The sequence below is a fragment of the Galleria mellonella genome, unplaced genomic scaffold (genome assembly GCF_026898425.1).
Source record: "Galleria mellonella isolate WM207_F2 unplaced genomic scaffold, CSIRO_AGI_GalMel_v1 utg173, whole genome shotgun sequence".
Classification (NCBI taxonomy): Eukaryota; Metazoa; Arthropoda; class Insecta; order Lepidoptera; family Pyralidae; genus Galleria; species Galleria mellonella.
The window spans coordinates 5,716,672-5,739,947 of record NW_026442016.1 but is presented as its reverse complement, the minus strand read 5'-3'; the positions used below and the strand labels follow the sequence as shown (position 1 = coordinate 5,739,947).

The window sequence follows — 23,276 nt, the reverse complement described above, 5'->3', positions numbered from 1 at the left end:
TATTTTACCCAATAGTACAACATTTAATCTCTTCTCTTACATCAAAACTATGTAAAGTTTTATAAATTGGTATAAATATTATTTTCTAAATGGGTCGTAGTATTTGAATATTTTTTAAGCATTTAAACTTACGGTATAATTCAACAAAATCAAATATATCACATTTGGTTTATAAGGAGTGCCATTACTAAAATATTTAATTCTTTCTGGAAGTGCACTAATTCAGGTAAGTCAAGATTTCTGTGCTTTCTGTAATGTAATGTAAATTGGACACTCTTTTCCGCGCTTAGCCTCTCGTTCGGGCCATTGTGCGTAAAAGTCGTGGCTAGTACAGCCAGCCGCCTAGAAGCACAAAAGCTTCCTGGGATATTTATAGGCCTCACGGAGCGACCTCACCGTTCAGAAGATTTTTAAATGTTGAGGGGCCACAGCTTCACATTCCAGGATTACGTGAGTTGGATAGCAGCTAATACTGCTTTCTGCTATACATATAGATCTAGTGGTATTATGTTAAGGACCACCTCTATTGCTGTTGTAGGAGTACTTTCCCTGCAGCTGCTGACAAAAGAACAAGCCAGTCTCTGAAAGCTTTTTAGTTTGGCGAGAGTGGTCGTTAGTCTTGTCCTTGCCCACCAAATCAGTGCACCATAGACCAAAATTGGTCTTATCACAGCTCTGTACAATTATAGAGTTATTTTTGGTGAAAGACCCCATTTATTTCTTAGCATCTTTTTACACTGGTAGAATGAAATTGTGCTTTTGTTTAGTTTTTAGTCAAGATGTTTGTTCCAAAGCAATTTACTGTTCAGTATAATACCAAGGTACATGACTTCTTCCTTAAGTTTTAGTTCTGTATTGAAAAGTTTTGATAGTCTGTAAGGACATGTTACCCTTCTATTTGTGAACATGATTAATCGATAGTTCATGCTATGCGCACCATCTCCCAATTATTTCAAAAGCTATTCTCATGCAATCACACAGGATACTTTTGAAATTTCTTGATAAAAGTACAGCTATATCATCCACATAACCTATCGTATAGAGGCTGTTATCGTTGAGCTCTATTATGACCTCATTTACGACTATATTCTACAATAGCAGTGATAGTACATTGCCTTGTAGACATCCTCTACTGACAATCCCTCGTGTGGTAATATTTACAGTGAATTGTATAGCTTAAGCATGTTATATACCCATTATTTAAGTGCTGTGTCTACTCCATGTATAGCTAGTGCCCGACCTATACTGGCAAAGTTTGTTTTATCGAATGCCCCTTCGACGTCTATGAATGCACCTAAGGTTGGCTGCTTCGATTGCAATGCATTGTCTATTCGGGCACCACCACCACGTTGGTTGTCACATTATATATATGTTTCAGTCAAACGTCGTTGTGGTGTCACTCTGAAGTATCATTATCTTCATCTATAAATCTGAAGGAAATCGAAAGTAATGAAACTGAAGGTAATGAATGATTTTAACTGTTTTTAAATTATTTACAAATAAAATACACATTACAAATTAGAAGATACAAAATTACGCATATATCGTCATAGTCGTAGGATACTGACGGATCTATATATGTAATATTTGTCAGATCCGTTAGTATTTTACGACTATGACGATATCATCATTTAAACAAATTTAAAACAACAAACATTATGCACATCAATAATACACTGAATATTGGGGGGTAAGGGATTGTTAGTAATGGAGACTGAGAATCCCATTGCTAGCAATATACCCAATCAGGTCGACCTCCTCGCGGTTCTCTCTGGAAACTATCACGGTTTTTTTTTGATGGGTGAAAATGGTATGGTAACCTCGCCTGCACTAACGGAATACGCTGGCGGGATACGTTGGCGGAGCACCAGTGAAGGGTGATAGATGAGAATGAAAACAGGTCAGTTAGCCCATCATGATGAATTTTTATTTTGTTTGACTTATTATAAGCAGGATACTGAGCGTAATAAAATTTACAGACCTAAAATATTATTTTTATTTATTAATTTTACTTCATATCTGGTTATCTATATAGGACACATTTGTACGCAATTATAGTTTATTAAAAAAAAATATTTTCAAGTCTTAGGTTACGTAGTTCCTCTAAAAATTTCACGGACATGTACTTTGCACCAAATCAGAGAAATACTCACTAGTCTAGCTTAAAGGTAATTTAACCAAGCCCTTAATAGAGCCTTAAAAAAGAAAAATTACATGACACTGACATTATTTGACATTGACATTTATTGGTATGAAACAAATTGTCTTAGTCCCAATCCAACATTTTAATTTTTATTCATCCTTATTTTTTTTTTTATTTAATTTAACACTAACCCTTTAGGGATACTAATTTTCTGATTTGTGTCTACATTTTGATTTTCAAGTTCATTTAAACCCCTACTTTATTCTACTTTTAGTTCAGCTGCATAGCATGTTATTTGAGACTTAGCTTTTGATTCACAGATTACCTCTTCTATATTATCTACTCTTTGTAGACTAAATAATACTTTTTGAATCACTCAAGCTTAACTTTAGATATATATTATTTATAATATCCGAAATCCAAGCATAATACGTACATTAAATTAAACGAGTACAATGCAGCATAAATTGAGTATTGTGTTATTGTTTTGTAAAATAATTATAGTTTATAGCAGCCAAAGTCTCGTAAGTGTCAGTGACGATGATATATTGCAATTAATAAGAGACAAAGATAAATTAATTGTTTTATTCTGTAAGTCTATTTTTAATATATTTTTCAACAAATCAGTTGAATTCAAACAATTTGAACTGATTTTGAGTTTTTTTATAGCAAAGCCACAATGTGATGTTTGTAATAAATTTGAACGCCACTTGGAAAGTTTACAAGAAGACTTTAAGAAGCATTTGAATGCAGTTACAGTAAAGACCATCAACAGTCATTTGTCACATCTGTACAGTCCTACGAAAGAACCTGCACTTGTATTTTTCAGACATGGGGTACCATTGCTTTTCAGTGGTAAGATGATTTATAATTATATATAAAATTAGAAGAATCTTATTATTAGTAATTAGACATTGCTTTTCAATGGGCAAAATTTTGATTCTTTATTTTAAGCAAAGCCTGGGCCGTTTGTTTTGTTTATAATAAGGAAATTATGACCTCAGTGTCAAATAGAATCTGATCGTTAAATTATCTACTAGTTATATCTAAAAAATATTATTTGACATGATAATAGAGAAATGGTGAATTGTAGATTTACCTGTTCTACATTTGGCCACTAATTGTTTGAATCTAATAAAATTTATACATATATTCATGCAAAAAAATTATATGAGTTAAGCTTACCTGTTATACATCTTTATTCAAAATAAACTATAACATTGAAATTTATGTGTACAATAAAGTCTAAATAAAATTTTTCTATCTACTAAATATACCTCTGACTCTCTATTTGGGTTTACAGCATCTAAGTATATTTATAACTTTTAAAATGTTTAATAAAATTTATAGCAAAACTTGATTTTATGTTTATGTATGTGGGGTAGTATTGAACAACACAATCATCTGGTGTAATTATGTTAACAATTTCTCTATGTTGTGTTGAATATAGGTTAATTAGGCTATACAAAAATTTTCAATTTAGGCCTCAATGGGGTTAAAATGATTCTTTCCTCAAAGACATCTATTATTTTTGCAGGAGAACCAGATGAGAATGAAATATATGGATTTTTTGAGAAAAATCAGTCTCCAGCTGTTAAGGAGCTAACAGACAAGATATTTGAACATATGACACAAGCTGCTACTGGTGCTACCACTGGAGATTGGTTTGTCATGTTGTGAGTGAATGAAAAAAATTTTTATTGTAATCATCATAGCAATCCATAGACATTCTATAATAGATGGGTGTAGGCTTTTTCCCTTAATAAAATGGATAGTATCCTATTATTACTAATCTTGCTAGTGAGCTTATTATAGGGTTTTGTTTCATGTTTACTTACACTTATCCTGCTATTTAGTACTGTGTTCTCTTAGCTATCCATTACAACATCCCGAAGAAGAAGAACACATCTATTATATGTATAAGAATAGAAGAAGATTTATAGACACATTAGTCAAAAATCTTAACAGGTCAAGTTATTATTTTACACTAAACTAAACTTTCACAGTTTTTATGCAGTCAAAACTGCTTTAATGGTTAGGGGTTTAGGTTATAATATTGACATTATTTACTGTATTGAGAATAGAAACTGTAACTATATGCTGAAGTCACAGTTTCAATACCTATATTCAATATGATATAATGATAAAAAATCCAATAACAATTTTAGTGAAATAGGCAAATAATATTTTTAGAGATTTTCCTAATTTTGTTTTTATAATTATGATCCAGCTATGGTGCCTCATGTGTTGAATGTCAGAGGTTGCATGCTGTATGGGAAGGTGTTGGAGCAACATTGCGTGGACGAATAAATGTGGCACGTATAGATGCAAATCTTGCTGGAGTTATTACAGCCAAGCGTTTTAAAATCACCAAATTACCAACATTCCTTTTGTAAGTATAACTATTATAATTTTATTGATTTAATAATATTAAAGTTATATGATGAACTACCTGTACTAATCACTTTTATATTATTTTTGTAAGTATAAAGTTTAATTTATTAGCTGTTCTATAGACAAACAAATATCACAATAACTGTTGAATCTAAAACACAGCTAAAACCATACAAAGAGCAATATAAACTTGTTATTTACATTTACTTCTTATTTCAGCTTCCGTTTAGGTAAAGTGTACAAATATGATTTGCCGAAGAGTGATATAAAGTCATTTGTTACTTTTGCACAAGACTGGTACAAGAATAGTAGATCTGAACCAGTACCTTTACTTGCATCACCATTGTAAGTATTGTAGTAATGGTTACTCTTAGATGAAATTTTTGTTTACATGTAAAATACAATTTTAATAATAATACTTATGTATTTTTTACAGTGATGAATTAGTGGATTACAGTGTTGTTTTGATCAAAGAAGTTACAACATATGGTTTAGATATTCTGGCTAAATATCCATGGATTTGGCAAATAGGTGTAGCTGGATTCGGTTTAGTAGCAGTAACAGCGTTGATAGCTTTGGTAAAGGCTGGAAAATCAAAACCTAAAGTTAAGGATACTAAGAAAGAAAAGAAGAGCAAATGAGGAGAGATATTTCAATTAACATGACATGAAATGATGAAGACTATTAATTATAAAAATATTTTTTATTCCATATATATAAAGTTTATTAATATTTTAAGTATATAGTACAAACATGTAGTTATAATACATATCTTTCCAACTTAATGCAATGAGGTTGGTTTTTCACTACAGGTTTTAAATGTTGAATATGTTCCTAGATTCAGGTCTGGTGTAATAATATAGAATATTATATTTATTTTGGTATTAAAGGGCATTACTGTAAAAAATAGTTAATTTACTATTTTACGATAATATTCTGTTTTTTGGATAAAAATTGGGATGTATGTATATGTATGTACTTATATAACTGTGATTTCCTTTATTATTTAAATAGTGTTTTTTTGTGTAAACGTTTTACAGTACAATAATTATACAGATGAAAATTACATACTTTGCGTACAAATATATAGAACAATCTATTTTATTTAAATTATATATATGAATATATAAGTTTTAAGATATGTCATCAACTAAAATTGTTTTTCTTGTAATTCCGTTTTAAATATAAAGTTTCATTAAAAAAGAATTTTATGAGCTTTGTATGTTAGCCGACAATATTTTAGATTAGTTGTTTAAACATAATGAAACAAGACTTGTAGTTTTTTGCTATATTTTTAATTATATTAAATTTGCATTTATTACTTATATATTCTCTCAAAACAGGACAAGGTATATGTCTTTACTTGAGTTGGATTAATATAATTGAATATGTTAGTTCCTAGCTCTCTATGTTGAAAAAAAAAAAAAACGGGAGAAAATAGGTACTAGTAAGTTTTCTTACTTGTGTTTATAAAAGTTGAATATATATTTAATTTCTAATTTGTGAATGGAGAAATTCTAAGATGGCAATTTATGAATTTTTTAGGCAATATTTGTTATGGGTTGTTATTGGTTGTGGCAAGGTTATCAAACGACTATGAATCTTTTGCATCTCTTAACGCAGTCGCCAATGTATTTGCCTTGCAACTTCATTTTTGTTTGTATAACAAATATTGTAATCCGTGTTGTTTCTTTTGCTGGAAAATACAGGTTGCAGGTTAAAATATCCGCTTCACTCAAATCATATTGTAATGAATATTATATACACTTGTAAAGAGGGTATCTTAATTGCTATGTTAATATGGAATGAGTTTATATGGTTAAAAAAATCCGTCCTTGTTTATAAAAAATGTTTATTTTTGTACTGGATAAATATGAATAAATGGTTGAGTTCAATATTGTCTTAAATTTTATACCTCGCTATCAAATGCCGTTCGATCATGATTAGATACATTACATAGATATATATGGTTGTATTTTATAGCCAGGAATAAACTCAAAAACAGAGGAACAGTCGCTGTAGGCATCAGATAGCTTGGAGCGCCAAGCCAAATGTGTAAAACAATTTCCAGCGCAAAATATAATGCCAGTGGTGTCTTTTGAGTGGTATGGGAACAGTGTTGATATTTGTAAGTGATTTTAGAAAATTTGCGAATTATTATTTGACATAAAACTAAAGTTAAATTTACGTGAAGTGAAAGCGTCGTTCGTCCAAAGTGAACCGAAAGACAATCTCGCTTTACCAGCCAGTCAGTTGGAGCCAGTGCTGTTCATAATATGAAATTTTTACTTAATTTTTTATTAGCTTCCAAAAAATCATTTCATTGCTGATCTTATGAGGACCTCTAATTTTAATTACTAATTAAGTTTATGAAATGTAAGTATCAATATATTTATTTAGATTATGCATATACATATCTATGATTTTGATGCTTTAAGGGCGAAATGAAACTAGGCGCATAAAATGTATTCAAAAATTTATTAATAGGAAGGTATACAGCCAGAACAGAAAAATGTAACAAATTGTCTAGTTATCATTATGATCGTAGTTATACCAGGTAATTATAGAAACGCATACATGGAATGTATAAAAAAAATTAAGTGCTCTTTAAAATAAGTATTTTCGTTCTTTACATATTTAGTAAATAATCTTGCTATGTATTTTATCGAAATACCTAAAAGTAGGCACATTAGTAAATAAAAAATAAAATAAAAGATGTATGTATCAAAAGTGGCAGAACGCTTACCATGACAATTAGTATTTTTATATACACTAGCAACCAAATCGACTCAACCCTTGACGGCGCACTGATGCATTGATTTTACTAAAACGACAAATGTCAATTATAAAAATGATATGTCATACTAAAGCTGAAGAATTATGCTCTCATTTAACATGAATACCCTAAAAAAAACTTAAGCGCTGATTTAATGATGCATTTTAATTGGGCGTTAGGGAAAATTTGCTCTATAAGGTATTCACGAGATGCGCTACCTGCCCCCGCTATAAAACCCGCTCACACCCCGTTACCTTATCAGTCGCTTATCACAAGTTGACCGGTACACATCTCAGTAAATTGCATTCCTTGTTTTCGCGAAACCATGGATACCACACCAGAGGAAGCCGCTCAAGTTGTTGCCTTGTTGCAACAAGGGTTAAGCCAGCGAGCAGTCGCTGCCCAGCTCCTCTTGAGCCTGTCTGCTGTATCCTGAGTATACAAACGGTTCTAAGAGACTGGTGCCTTCAATCGGAGACAAAGAACGAGCCGCCACCGGTGCACTTCAGAGAGAGACGTCCGCTTCATTGTCTCAACCTCGCTGCGCAATCGACACCTTACGAGTGTTGATGTGCAGCAGGAACTGAGACGTGTACGAGGGGTGGCTGTAAGCGAATGGACGGTGAGAAGACGCTTGAAGGAAGCCAACTTAACGCCAAAAAGGCCTGCGACGGGCCCCAAATTGACTGCAGGCCACCGACAAGCGCGCCTTCAATTTGCTTGAGAGCATTTCAATTGGAGCGTTGCGCATTGGCGGTCGGTACTATTTACTGATGAGTGCAGAATGTGTCTGCATGGCAGTGACAGGAGAGGTCGAGTTTACAGGCGTCCGGGAGAACGATTTTCCCAATGCTGTTTTGCTGAAACAGTGATATATGGCGGCGGTTCCTGCATGTGGGCTGGTATTTCCTTAGAAGGAAAAACTGAGCTTATTTTTGTACCTGGGGCCTGGGGGCGACTGAGGAGGCGGACTAACAGCTGATCGATACATCACCGACATCCTACTCGATTATGTTGTGCCCTACGTAGGGTTTCTCGGCGAAGACTTCGTGTTAAATGGTCGAATTGCGTACGATGGGCTGGCCTGTGCTGAGCCCGGATATTAATCCCATCGAGCACTTATGGGACGAGTTTAAAAGAAGAGTTCGGGCCAGTAATCCAGTCCCTTCAAGCGTAGACGAGCTAAAGGCAGCATTGTTAGAGGATTGGGACAGCATTCCTCAAGAATTGATAAGATCAATAAAAAACAGACTGCAGGCTGTAATAAGGGCTAGAGGGGGCAATAAGAAGTATTGATTTAATAAATTATTTACCATTTTTTGTTAAATTCCCAAAATACGGGACCTAAGCCCTTTTCATAAATTCCTATTTTTCCTACTCTTACGTTCAGACATCATTTACTTAATAAATAATTGATGGATTTCAATGATAATGATATCAAATTAAAGCTGACATCTTAAGCTTTCGAACGCTATCATTTTAATAATAATAAAGTTATCTGTGTGAATTCTGGGTATATATAATTAAAAATTATTGCACAAACTAAACAAGGGCCCTGGTGGCCTGTTAAATCTGGCACTTAAAATGCCTACTGAAAAAACATTTAATGGAAAAAATAGCAAGATAGAACACCAATATAATTATAATTTTTGAATAATTTTCTCTTTAATTCAGGAACATTTCTACAGCACACACATCCATTTGTTTTCGGCTACACTTTTGCACTTGAACAATAAATTAATTTTTACTTTTAGTTTAATGAGGCTATATAACTTAGTGCTCAAATTTGTCTTGTGTAGACAATAAACACCCACTTGAATATACTAAAAACTTGTGGTTTTTACTTCATTATTATAATTATAAACACGACAGCTGTGTTAGCTAGTGTACTAGTGTTTTGATTAGGCTTTATAATGCCCAATATGTGTTGAAATACAGACTAAACAAAGCTAACAGTGTGGTATTGTGATGAACTACAAACATACAATCTATATGAAATTGTATAACCAATTTAAGCATTATATTGTATCAACTTCAATATTTATTCTGAAAACAGATGCAGGATCAGCAAGTTCTGTTCGCACTGCATTTTCAAACTTTTTGAATATAACAGAAAATTCCATTATATTTTGAGGTTTAGATTCTATCCACATTTTATCAAATTCATAGAAGAGGTAACAGTAAAAACGATGAAATAAATTAATATCTGGTAGATATCTCTTGGTGTTGAACATGTAAGTCTTAGCAGACCCATCTTTGAGCAGGTAATATGCCATTGATGTGAGATTGATGCCAACTATAGCAAATGTATAGCCATATTTAGGGTGATGGGAATGACTTAGTACATGACTAGAAGCCTGTGGGTATTCACTAGCAAAGAATAATAGATTTTCTAATCCAAGTAATCCCATACCACGGAAGTCAGTCTTTGGATCATCACCCTGAAAATAAAATGTCACACTACATTACATGCTTAAATTTAGATTTTATTTAAAACCTTGTAGTTTCTCACTTCTGTGATGAGCAACTTATATATAAAAATATTAGGTATTTTTCATTATGAAAAAATTGCAATAAAAGAATAACAATTCTATTAATATATTGAATATGAAAGTTTGTAAAGATATTTGGTATTTATTACTAAATTGTATTTAAATGGCTTAAAGACAAGGTACACAATAATTTCATACCTGAAAACCAATAGCCTGCCATTGTTTAGAAACTCTGCTTTCTAGAAGTTCATTTGGTACTAACAAAGACCATAGTTTTAAAAGTTTTTCTTCATGACTAGGATCATTACTGTCAAACTGTATTCGGCGCAATTCTTCTACTTCATTGACTAAATTTCTATAACTCCAGATTTGTTCTAAGCACCTTCGTATTGATACAACAAATGATCCATGTAGTTTACAATTAATTTGTTTCGCCCGAATTATAATTGCAACTGAAGGGTCAAAAATGTTGCGGAAATTGTCCACAGTAAATCTTTTTTCAGCAACTGTAGCATCCAGATGTGAAATAACCTCTTTAATATCTTTTGTACGAGACAACATTAATGACCTTTCAACATTGCATGTTCTTGGGGCACCAGCTTTATCACCATAACATATTCTTTGTAACTCACATAACCGAGTTGTTTTCCTAAGGAACCATTTAATAATAGGCCTCAAATACCACTGTAAGACTGACCACAGATTAATTATCATGTTTACAAGGTACTTAAAAGAATATTTTTAGTAACCGACTCTAAGACATTTTTTATAACTTTGTATGATATTTTTGTTTTCGTGATTTTTAATTACAATTATATTATATTTTAGGATTTATATTTTCGTTATTATTTTTATAATGTGGTCTCTGAAGCACTAAATATTTGTCTAAATATATCAGGTAAATATTATGGATACACATCGGCTGGTAGTGGTAGTTATGTTATGGCGTAGACGTCATTATTTTTTTAGGTGTGACGTTTTCATTAAAAGTGGTTTACACTTTCAGAAAAAATATATGAAAAGAAATTTTGCTAATATTTAATATAAATTGTAATAAAGTAACGAAAGACGAATAGCAGACAAAAATTGACGTTTGGCTTTGACGTTACCATGACAACACATATGTCATCTGTCGTGTTCTAAACTAGAGATGGACAGCGTAAAATTTATAAAATCCATTCAATAAAATCTGTATGTTAGATGAATCGAACTTTTTTGAGATGATCACACGGAGGAGTGTGATAAATTGTAGCAGGTTCCTGCCATTTTTATTTTTTAAAAAGATTTCTTTATTGAAAATTCAAATTAGGTAATGTAAATTTTCTTGGAATCCTTTAAATCGGCCATTTTTTATGAGTGATTAAAGATTGGTAACTCCATCCGCGCTATTGGTATACACTGGCATGGAAGACGATAGGTGATAATGAAAGCGGTCTATTGGCGACCGGCTGATGCAAACTCTTTAGACGTTATTATACTCTTTTTTTATACATTTACTTTTAGAATGTTCTTATTATTTGTAATTTCAATTTTATATTTTTTGACATATATATCATATTGTTCTGTTCCTTGCTTGCTGTTTAATACATTTATTTCGCTACTAAATTCCGTGTCTACATCATTTCATCACCTCATCAAAGTCCACCGCTCCATAATAAGGTTAGTTGGCCCACCATGATGAATTCGACAAAAATTGACTATGATAATTTCCAGGGGGAACCGCGTGGAGGTCGACCTAAGAGGGTATATTGCTAATATAATATAATGGGATTAGACCTCATTACTATCAATCCCTTTCCCCCCAATCTGTCATTTTTGTAAATTATCAGCATAATCTGCCACAAATGGTCACACTGACACGGAGTAAGTAATCACTGATGTGCATTTCTGTTGTAAAGATTCAAGCATGATATACGATATGATTTGACACTCGGCTTGCCTTGATTATTGTTTGACTAATAATTGGTATATAAACTTCTTGTTGGCTCAACAACTCCTTGGTTATACTAGTTATTAATCGAATAATTAAAATATATCTTGTAAGTAGATTGCAATAGTCGAAAATGATTGTTATTTTTCAGTTTTACATATTTTGTATAATTTAAAGTTTATTTACTAGTGAATAACAGTAAATGTTGGTGTTGCCTCTGTAGAGTCATTTGGGACCTAAAATTGCTACTGCAGTATTGCTTTAATGTGCACAGATAAAGTAATCATCTATTTATATTCATATCAAAAAAGTCTAAGCAACACAAATTTCAATTTTACAATGTGTTTTCGCATTAAATCCTTAGTATTTTCTTATTTATATTATTTTTAAATGCTTTTTTGATATTAAACAACAATTTATTTTTTATTTTTTAATAATCTTAATCAACAATAATTACGAGTAAGTACTGTATGTACCTACGTAGTACAAAGTAAGGTGCCTAATCAACTAAACTTAAACTAAAATTAAATAGTTGTAAAAAAATTGCATAAATTAATACAAAGTGTGGCCTCCTCTGATATGGAGAACTTGCTGGCACCGATTATTCATAGAATTGATGAGACTGTTAATTTTATCCTGCGGCAATTGCTCCCAGAGAAATTTTTGTGAGTACATCAGTTGTTAGGTTGTTGTCACTCCATCCAAGTCCATTAAAATACGTCTCTGGAGCATCTTCCATGCATGCTCGATGGGGTTGAGGTCTGGCGATTGTGCAGGCCAGGGCAGGATGTTTTCTCTTGCCAAGTACTCCCGTGTGTGCAAAGCTGTATGCGAACGCGCATTGTCATGCATCAACGTGAAATCAGAGCCAAGCGTTTGTGCGAATGGACGGACATAAGGCTTTAGAACATCCTCAACGTAATTTACAGCGTTCATGTTACCAATTACAAAAACGAGCTTAGTTCTTATGTTCTTAATAATACCCGCCCATACCATAACTGTTGAGCTGTTGTATGGATGCACTTCCTGAACACACCTCAGTCTTTCAGTATTTCCAAGACGACGGTACACTCTTACCCTTCTAGTATCAGGCTTGAACCCAAATCGAGACTCATCGCAAAATAAAATTTTATCCCATTGTTCCCGGGTCCATGTAATGTGTTCCCTACACCATTCATTTCGATGAGCGCGATTCCCGTGTCGCATCGGTGGGCACCTAATTGGCTGTTGTGCTCGTAGGCCATACTTATGCAGTCGATTTCGCACAGTTTGGCAGTTGTTATTGTTAACAACACCACTTGAAGTTTATAGCTTTAAACCTATCTCTCGGGCGGTTAACATCGGCTGGCGTCTTGCAGTCAGCTGTATGAATCGATCTTGCCGTGTGGTTGTATACCTTTCTCGACCTGGGTGCTGCTCAGCAGGATTTCCCGTGTTAGTGTAACGCTGATGAAGGCGGCAAATAACGCTTCTATTGACACCAAAATATCGAGATACCTGAGATTGACATCTTCCCGCTTGCAACATCCCTACAGCTCTTTGCATTTCATCTGCGTTGAAATGACTTCGCTCCATGACGTAAAAAATGTCTTGAAAATCCAAATTTGTTCAAAATTACTTTTTTCAAATTATTGTTTAAATCATAAAATTGATACAGAATACTAAATTTTAATAAGCAAAGAAAACGCTATAAAATTCGAACAAATGCATTCGCTTTTGAATTTGTAAAAAAAAAAAAACAAACTCGATACTTATTATCAATTTTTTTTACAACCAGTCAGTATATGCTCTAGATGAAAAAAGTTTACATAGCTATTACCTACTTGGTAAGAAATGATATAATAATTGATTAATAATTTGAAACAGTACGTCTTGCTTAGACTTTTTTGAGCAGTGTATATACTAATTTCATTCTGTAGGTATACGTTTCTACTAAGCGCTAAAATCATTCACTAATTTTATTCATTTGATTACTAATTTTATTCACTATAAGCTATTATTTTATAAAATGAGTACTAAATTACTAATTTAGTAGTCGAATTAGTATTTATTAATGATTCGAATAGTGAAATAATTTGGATTCACTCACCGCCATATTACTGACGTTATTCGTTTACACTGACGGTAGTTGTTTACTACACAGTAGTAAGCAATAATATTGTAGTTGAGGATAAACACAAGTGGCCCATCGTGACGAATTTACCAGGAATTATCCATAATGATTTCTAGGGGAAATTATGTTGAGATTGACCTGCCAGTATATTATTCGCGGTTTAATTGGAAGAGGAGGGAAGGATTAGCAACGGAGAAGTGGTCCCATTGTTAGAAATATATCTGATAAATTTCAATGCGGTCCTCTTGGAAATCGTTCAGTTAAACATAATTGTTGATGAAAATTCGTCACGATGGGCAAACCTCATCCTCACTGGTGTCTCGCCAGCGTATGCCGTTAGCACAGGTGGAGTACCATTTCACAAAGATTTTGGAATCCTTAGCCATCTCATTAAAAGATTAATAAACTCCACTATTAACAATAACTACAGATTAATAGTTAAATAGGTATAGATAATCAGTGGGTACAATACGAAGACTATAAGGCATAGAAGTACATATTATAACATACAGTCTTAGCGCAAAGCATATTATTACATTTAAGTACAAAAAAATATAGACGAATACTTGAGGACAAACCAATTTTTTCAAAGGACTATAGGAATAGAGTAAATGAAACTCGAAATAAGTCGAATTTGTGTTTTATTTGATGAAAATTGTAATTCATAGATTTTATAATAAAATTATTTACAATGCCACAATATAAACATGAACGGGCGGTCATCGCAGACTCTTTTTTATATACAAAGGCGATGCGTGAGGGTGTTCGCTATCATTACTAGGTAAATTTAACTAAGTACAAAATATTAATGTTGCGATTAGTTTTACTAAATAATTGTATAGTCAGCAATCAAAAATTGGTGATTAGAGTGCGCGACGCGCACATCTGTGCCACAACTAATAGTCACTATAATAGGTACATATAATTATTTATTTATTTATTATAGACATATAATAATAAATAAAAATTTAGATCATTATGTACATACATATAGTATGTAGCAACAACAGAAACGTTATTTTTATTTCGATTATCTCAATCGACAGTGCGTAGACATTTGATGTTTTTTGTCTTTAGAGTAAGTAGGGAGGTACCTACTACAGTTTACAATATGGTGTTCTAAGATGGTGTCGTAACAATAGTATATGTACTTACTCATTAAATATGACGGAGTTTATTAAAAATATTATTAATACGTACATACTTATTTTATTACCTAGTTAATTGCTTTATAAAAGATATAATTAAAATAAGCTATTTTAATTCTAGCTAACAGTATTGTACTTATATTAAATTATATCAACAGTAATAGATATTATTAGGTTAAGGGTATATTACTGTCTTAACCCAAAAATATCAGAGTATAGGTACTCCTTAAGGTATACCTACATATAAATTTTTAAGCTGCCTATAAAGCAATGCGGGCAATCTGGGCAATCCGTTGACTAATGTAAAACAGAATAATGAATTAGTTATATATATATATATATATATATATATATATATATATATATATATATATATATATATATATATATATATATATATATATATATATATATAGAGTAATTGTGACAATGAATATTGTTTTGAGTATATATTTACAACTATTAATTCAGACATGGTATTATTACTGAAAGTAGTGTCTATTGCCAGTATCTACATGATATTCACGAGTTAAGTTTCTTATATTTAAAATTTTGTCCTGAAGTATTATATTTGATTACATCACTAATATTATAAATGTGAAAGTGAGTTTGTTTGTTTGTTACCTTATAGTGCCTTAACGGCTTAACCAATTACAATTAAACTTAGTATACACGTACTATATGGTATGGTGATATATGAAGGCTGCTTTTTATCCTGACCAGTAAACATCCCGGTTACGCGAAGTCGCAAATAAAAGTTAGTATGTACATAACTTTTAATAGCAATGTAAGTATAGTGATAGTTTTTTTTTATTTCAATTCTTGGGATTCCAAACTGTTTGCTACCGAGTTATAAAAACAGCCTGAAACTGAAATCTATGGAGTGATAGTCCTGAATGTGTCTTTGGCTAAATTGGTTTTTATTGCAGTGATAGTGTTTGTACGAGTATTAACGTGATTGTCGTCTTTCATATTTTATATTGAACTCGCTTGACGTTAAATTTATTTCATGAAGTAAAGATATATGGATATTTTTTCCCAGCTAAAGTAAAATATTAAAAATTGCAGTATAACAAAATAATAATCAACAATCATTGAAAATTGTATATATTTTAGTTTTGCTCTATCAGAATTTAGATATTAAATGAATTTAATGCTATTGTGTACAATTTAATTTCTAAGTATTTAAACCAGACTGTTTTAAATCTTAAAACATATTTCTTAAACATTTAAAAACATGTATTAATGTTTAAAAAATTGTACTATACCTACATACCTGCCATTGGGTAAAAAGTATTTTTTTTAATAAATTGATTTCAAATTTGGCAAAATTATTAGATTGACACAGCATGGATAAATGATCCATTATAAGTAATATATATAATATATTTAATAGGTTTAAGTTATAGCGTAGGTATATTAATCAAATTAAACCCAATAAATAGATTCGTAGGGTTTTTTTTTATTCTGAATCGAATTCGATGTTGTTTTTTTCAATTAGTCGACTTGACAGACATTGTTCTATCCATATTCCATTTTTTTTTCCAAAACCCTTAATTGGACTATTATATTGGACTATATAGGTACAAACACTAAAATTTGCCATATTGATTCAGCAGTTTTCAACTAATTTGTTTACTTATTATTGCTTATTAGACAAAGTTGCTGTGGTTTAGGCACATTTGTTACCAGGTTGTTAGGTAGGTAGGTACAATCAATTAAATATAGACTTATATTCGACAATATCATATATATATATATATATATATATATATATATATATATATATATATATATATATATATATATATATATATATATATAATGTTAGAAATAAACAATAATTAAAAAATATTAAACAACTAAAGATTTTTATTCATTACATACATAGTATTTGTCATGATTTTTAGTGTTTGTAACAGTCATGTTTGTTTGTTTTTAGGTAATTTCTATTTGATGCTACTAAATTATTATGTACATTACGAGATCTTGAAAATCTCGTAGAGATAGTGAAAATAAGTCAGTTGGAATTCTCCTTTTGTATTAAAAAAAAAAGATAATATCCCATTGAGGAGTTACATTCTTCGAACAATTTATTAATAGTTAAGTACCGCAGAGTATAAGGTGCATGCCCTATGTAATTTATGTTATTATTAGTTTACTACACACAAAAATAATAAGTTATTACCGAGAAAAAATATATTTATCCGTTTCTTGATAGTGGCAGAAAGGATCCACATTTTATTAATCTCACTAATGTCTTTTCGTGCATCATAACATTATATATTTATTATAGAACACTTAATTACTTATTATAGTAAATACATATCATACAGTAGACGTCGTTATTTAAGTAGATAATTTAATAGCTTTGTAATAATAGTATTTAAACAAATTAGATTGTATTTGTTTGAACCTATTGAAAAAGATTTTATGTAAATGTTAGCTTTCTCAATACTGTATATTCTTTAATAATTTAATACATTTTAAAACCGTTTATCGTATAAAGTTATTTTTCTTACCAAATAATAGGTGGCAAAAATAATGTAGTTATAATTTTGTTTCATATTTTTTCTTTAAAGTATTCATATGTATGAACGTAGCTGTCACATTTTATGCTGAAGAAGTTTAATTCTCAAATGTTATTAAATATGTATTTAAAGTACTTTTTAAGTACTATAAAATTAATTCATCGATCCAAAGAAATATTTATACGTTACTTATCCTACTTATTGTATAATATAAAGCAAAAAGAAATTTGCAATATTTTGCAAGAATTGTAGCACTACTTGTATTATTGTTTTTATGGTACAGCATACCTATGGTACAATTGTCTAAGATTTTAGATATAGGTTACTTATAAAATATTCCTAAAATTAAGCGGCTTATTGAGCCTACTCTCTCTTTGGGCGAAGCATTTCGTTTATGTAAACACGCGCGGTAAAATATATAGATAATCTAAGCACTTTCACAGTTAGGTACAATTTAATATTAAGACAAATACACGCATGCCATTGTGGAAATAACTATACCACGATTTGGTGAAAGACTTATGAAGTTTTGTTTATAAAACAAATATTTGCAAACAATTTTCTAGTGCGTCTGGTATCCTCCCACCAGATTGATTGACCAACTCAAACGTATTATATGAAAGCCAATAGAATAAGAAAACAGTAGTTCAGGACCTATCCAATAATAATCTATAAGAGAGGAGTATGTTCAATTCAACAGTGAATGGACAATGAAAATTTCAATGATTATAAAATATTTCATAGAAATGACTTATACCTATTACGTAGGTACAATTTCATTTTCGGAAATGACTATAATAGTAAAAAGTATTAACTTTCAGGTCAGCCTTTATAGAGCTAAAATAGATTTTTTTATGAAAGAGATATAAAATGTTACAAGATATATTTTCCAATAGGTAATATTTGTAGGTACATAATTGTAAACACAGTGCAAAAACTGAGTTGAACATCTTCGCAAAATATAGTTAATATTTTCGTAGATACTTACTTATTTTGTAGCATTGAATTCAGTATATATATATATATAGGGCAAATTAAAATGGTCTAGATATATATTGAAAAATAGTATTTATGCCTTTACTAATATGTAATAATATTTGTATAAAATATACGAACACAAACTTAAGTAGCCTTCCAAACCTAATTAGGTAGGTTCTATTCTTTGCTTTCAATGAATTCAAATTTTAATTCAATTTCAAATATTTAAATTAAAAAATACCCATAATGAACCTTATTTTCCTTTCCATTAATATTTACATATACATAACATATTTGTATAATAAAAGAGTTGACCAAGCCAGCCGAAGACGTGTGCGATAACTTTTCAGTGAAATTAACGATATTAATTTTATTTACCCATGTAAATTACTTATGTATATATATAAACTAAATACAATAATTATATATGTATATATAAGTATTGTATTTAGCTACTATAGTATATAAAAAAATATCATGACGAGCTATCTTTGTATCATGCAGCACAGAATACATAAATAATTCTTGTGGTTTGGCTTGTGAACAGATTTAGGTTAGGTTACATGTTCGACTGAAATCACCTTTAAATATTTTAATAAAAATTATAAAAACTATTCCACTGTGATTTTATAAAAAAAAAAAAAGTTTTGCTTACATTAGCCTGGCGTGTTCAAAACTCAGAAAAATATGCCTAGTAATAAAAGTGCAACTTCGTTTCAAATTAATTAGTGTGTTAAAAAGGAGAATAAGGTTTATTTTTAATAAATAAGAAACAGTAGGTTATATTTTGTAAATTAGTTTTTTTAGTGTTAGATCGGTAATTAAATTGTGAAAATTTTTACAAATACCGAAATATACCTATTTATACCTAGCTAATCAATATTTAATTATTCATTATTTTATACAATTTAGGAACAAAAAGTATATACGTGATCTTGCTTATATACACACAGTGGCGGTAGCGTATCTACATTAGTACAAGGTGCTTAACTTTTTCACAATAAGGAGCGCCACAGGTGTTATATATAATACATGAACACATTTCATTGTATTATGAAAACAATTTAGTTGCAATTGTGTCGCCGTAACATGGTAAGTAAGATGATATTTCACTTACCTGCATTGTTAATATTGTTATAAGTTAACAAACTGATGTATGGATAGGTATACCGACCTATATTTAATTTTTCATTTGACTCGCATATAGCGAGTTTACATTTTATTTCATGATGTTGCAACTTCAGGTTTTTGATATAATAATATTATCACACTCATAAATGTTTAAAAAGGCTTCATAAACACGTTTGATGAAATAATCTAATACACTTAATAACAAATGTTATACAAAGATAAAGGCAGCATAGAATATATAGCTTTGGTTAACAGGTAATTAGCATAAAATTTTAATAGATACATAGGTACGTATCTCATAAAGCGAATGATATGTTATTTTTTATCTTATAATTAAAATTGTATAAAACACTGAGAATTTAAAGTAGTATCACTTCGTGTCTATCCAAAAAATAAGATAAAGTTTTAATTATATAAAATAAACTTTAAACAGCGTCAAATTAAGTGTATGGGACCACCAAACAAGAGATCAATATAGTTACTTTTAACGTTTACATTACTTTTTTTAAGTATCTTCGAGCACGAGTTATAGTGTACCTGACCTTAATAACATAAGTAATTAATTAGATTGTAATATTTGTGTTTAAATATAGTTTAAATACATATTTTAATCTTATCTTTGTTAATCTTATGTCATAGTAAATAAAAATTTGCTGTAAACTATAAAAATAGAAAAGAAAGTGGAACAGGTCGTATAGAAGTAGGATCTTGACCTTAGATTTATTATCTAACTTTATATAGAGTCAATTATCTAAGGTTACAGAAAAAGTCATAAGCAAGTAATAAAAAGTTTATTGATATGTCCTGTATAGTCTAGTCTGGAAATAATATTATTTGATGCAATAACCCAGTTCTAGATATTATTAACGGGTATCCGGGTAAAAAATATCTAGAACTTGTCCTGAAAAATCTTTTAAATGGTGGTGACTCTTTCAAGATTGAAAAAAAGAATAAGTCCAAAATATTTGAATTCAAGTTAATATGTACTGACGTATTCCGTTGTTTAGCCAAGTACTATTCGACCTGGTCTCTTGCTTTCCTATTTATTTCTCAGTAATCTGTATCATTAATTTAGATTTCATTATAATTGCATTGGTATACATGACTAAGTAATAGATCATAAAGTAAATTAAAATTAAGTATCTCTTCTGTTTTATAGTGGTTTAATACCCCAAGGATTTAATAAAATAAGTTTAGTTATACTTGTCTTTAATATATGGGAAGGTACCTACCTATCAACTCGTTTAGATATTAGGTAGGTACTATTTAGGTATTTATTTATATTGTCGATGATATAAGGAGAGGTAATTATTATTAAAAAAAATATATATAATTGATAAATGTTCAGTATGAGAGATCATAATGATATATTTACGTGCAAATATTTAACCGTATATGAAACATCAGTTACTTTCAAGCAAAAACTTTGAACGAGCACGCTTAAGTCACATATACAAATTTATAATTGGTTTCGAAGCACAGCCAAAACGCATACTCGTATTCTTAAAATGTATTATGTACTTAATACATTTTAGATATAAAATTTAATTTTCAAAAGAGTTGACTCATTGGTCCGCTTTTTTAACAAGCAAAAGGCAATTATCGATGGTATATTATGGTATATAATGAAATTGAACGTTTGTAATTGAAAACAATATTAAATTTTATGTGCCGTAAGATTCTCTTTCATAAAATTTACGTATAGCATTCAATATGAGAATCCATATACATGTATAACAATATACCTTTAGATGACACATATCATTGATGCTTATAGTTATTTAATATATAATCATAATTATCATAGTTAATTATTAATTAATTATATAATAATAACAGCTGAAGGCTACATTCTACTTACGCGAAAAAAAGGTGACGGTATGGTCTCACAGCACAATATTCATGATACTTACATTACAGCTTTGCGATGTATTTAGGGTAACATACCTTACGTATCGGCAGGTGTAATACAATTTCAATGTATATTATTTACAGTTGGAATCACATACATCATTTTCAGTATAACGACTAAGAAAATTTCAGGCAAAAATAATTATTTGACATGTAAAAGGCATGTTCATGGTTTAACATCAAAATAATAATTATACATGAACTAGGTAATCACTTAAAATTTATAAAAAATTAATTACGTGGTTCCATTATATAAAATATTTTGTAATATAATAACGACTTGAGCTTTATCTATGCATCTACGTCTAATTGTTTTTAACATAATAAACTTAAACATAAATACATCCATCAAACATCATCTTGTAGCTCGATTTCATATAATAAGTTTTAGTTGTAACATGTTCAGCTATTCCTATAAATATGTTCATATATAGATAATATTAAAATCTTTAAAGTAAGTGTAGATTCAATATAAAACAAATAATAATTATAGCAAAAAATCGACCGAATAATTAACATATATAGCTATGTTATTTAAATGTATAACCAATTATATGAAACCGATAACTATTATTGTGTTTGCATATCTAACTATATATTTTAAAGCAACTTTAATTATTATGATATTATCACAACATATGTGGGTAAATATATGTATATTCATAACCTAATTCAACTACGGTGATTTCTAAAATAATTGTACATATAAAAGGTATAATGTCTTTTGCTATCTTAAAAATATAATTAAGACTTAAAACTTAAATTATAATTATACGACTGGACTGTCTTTAGGTTTGAAATAGGTTTCTTTAATATTAAAAGGGTGCTTAATATCAAGTGATTTCCAACTTGAATTTATCCCTTCAGATGTCGCTTAGATCATTATCTACCTACACAAGAATCCGATTAACATCGATACAAGAATTTTTCATACATAATATGTTTTGATCCCTCTTTATCCTATCATAAGTTTCATGTATTCATAACAAAGTATTCTTACTCGTAGGTATATTACAAACATTCACATAATGAACTTTTTATCGAAAACTATTTCAAATCCCGTAAAAAAATCATCATCTCTTTCAATTCTAATCATTGACGCCCTTTAACGATTGAAAGCAGCAACGATAATACTCTTGATTGTTACGCCCCTTATATTATACTCTTAAATACGATCACTGTAGTGGGTACAATCACAATTCGTAACGATTGTTGACACTCATCAAAAACGGACCGTGAATAGCTTTATTTCATCCATAACTGAGACGTAATAAGATACGAGCTAAAAGACACGATTGCTCGTTTACGTAAGCGGCAAAAAGTATCTAGTATCTAAAGGTAGAGGCAGCATTAAGAGAACGCCTTGTAGTGGATGAAGAAGAAGATGAGAAACACGGCGTAGGCAGTGGGGAAGGTGATGCGAGCAATCACGTCGATTGTCTTCGCCACTCGAATCGGATGCGGGGGTTCTTTTTTGCGAACCTGGACGAAACATGGCTGAAAGAAATTATTTTGCAAATGAATGATGATACTGCAAGCTAATTATGAGAATATAATGAGCACTAAATTTAAGCGAATGATAGTGCATTGTTTTCGAAAAAAACTGTTTGCTATTATTGCCAATAGTCGGAAAACAAATTGAAATACAATGTTACCTACATAGGTTTGTGATGAAAGAAGCACTGTGTAGGCATCTACATAAAATTTAATGCTGCGCAAGCTGCTACAA

At 30.5% G+C, this 23,276-nt stretch overlaps 3 protein-coding genes across 31 annotated transcripts in view; 1 reads left to right on the top strand and 2 right to left on the bottom strand.

Annotated features, from left to right (window-relative positions):
- Positions 1–2,257: 2,257 nt before the first annotated feature.
- LOC113515383 (thioredoxin domain-containing protein) lies at positions 2,258–6,432 on the top strand. The gene is made up of 6 exons (XM_026899569.3): positions 2,258–2,734; positions 2,813–2,998; positions 3,681–3,819; positions 4,374–4,535; positions 4,757–4,882; positions 4,974–6,432. The coding sequence occupies exons 1-6, from the start codon at positions 2,599–2,601 to the stop codon at positions 5,176–5,178; spliced, it is 954 nt and encodes a 317-aa protein (XP_026755370.2). The 5' UTR covers positions 2,258–2,598; the 3' UTR covers positions 5,179–6,432.
- LOC113515540 (ELMO domain-containing protein 2) lies at positions 5,949–10,910 on the bottom strand. Its single transcript, XM_026899789.3, has 2 exons — positions 10,004–10,910; positions 5,949–9,754 (listed from the first exon to the last, which is right to left on the bottom strand). The coding sequence occupies exons 1-2, from the start codon at positions 10,517–10,519 to the stop codon at positions 9,332–9,334; spliced, it is 939 nt and encodes a 312-aa protein (XP_026755590.2). The 5' UTR covers positions 10,520–10,910; the 3' UTR covers positions 5,949–9,331.
- Positions 10,911–14,472: 3,562 nt separating this feature from the next.
- Positions 14,473–23,276, bottom strand: part of LOC113515686 (glutamate-gated chloride channel) — a 90,399-nt gene continuing 81,595 nt past the window's right edge. For 18 of the 29 annotated variants that reach the window (XM_031910306.2, XM_052893290.1, XM_031910320.2 and 15 more), the window contains one exon: positions 14,473–23,044. In XM_031910306.2, the coding sequence (XP_031766166.1) occupies positions 22,898–23,044 (147 nt within the window). In that variant the 3' untranslated portion in view covers positions 14,473–22,897. The remainder of the gene's footprint in view (positions 23,045–23,276) is intronic. The other 11 variants (XM_031910374.2, XM_031910358.2, XM_031910310.2 and 8 more) reach the window with 2 other exon arrangements.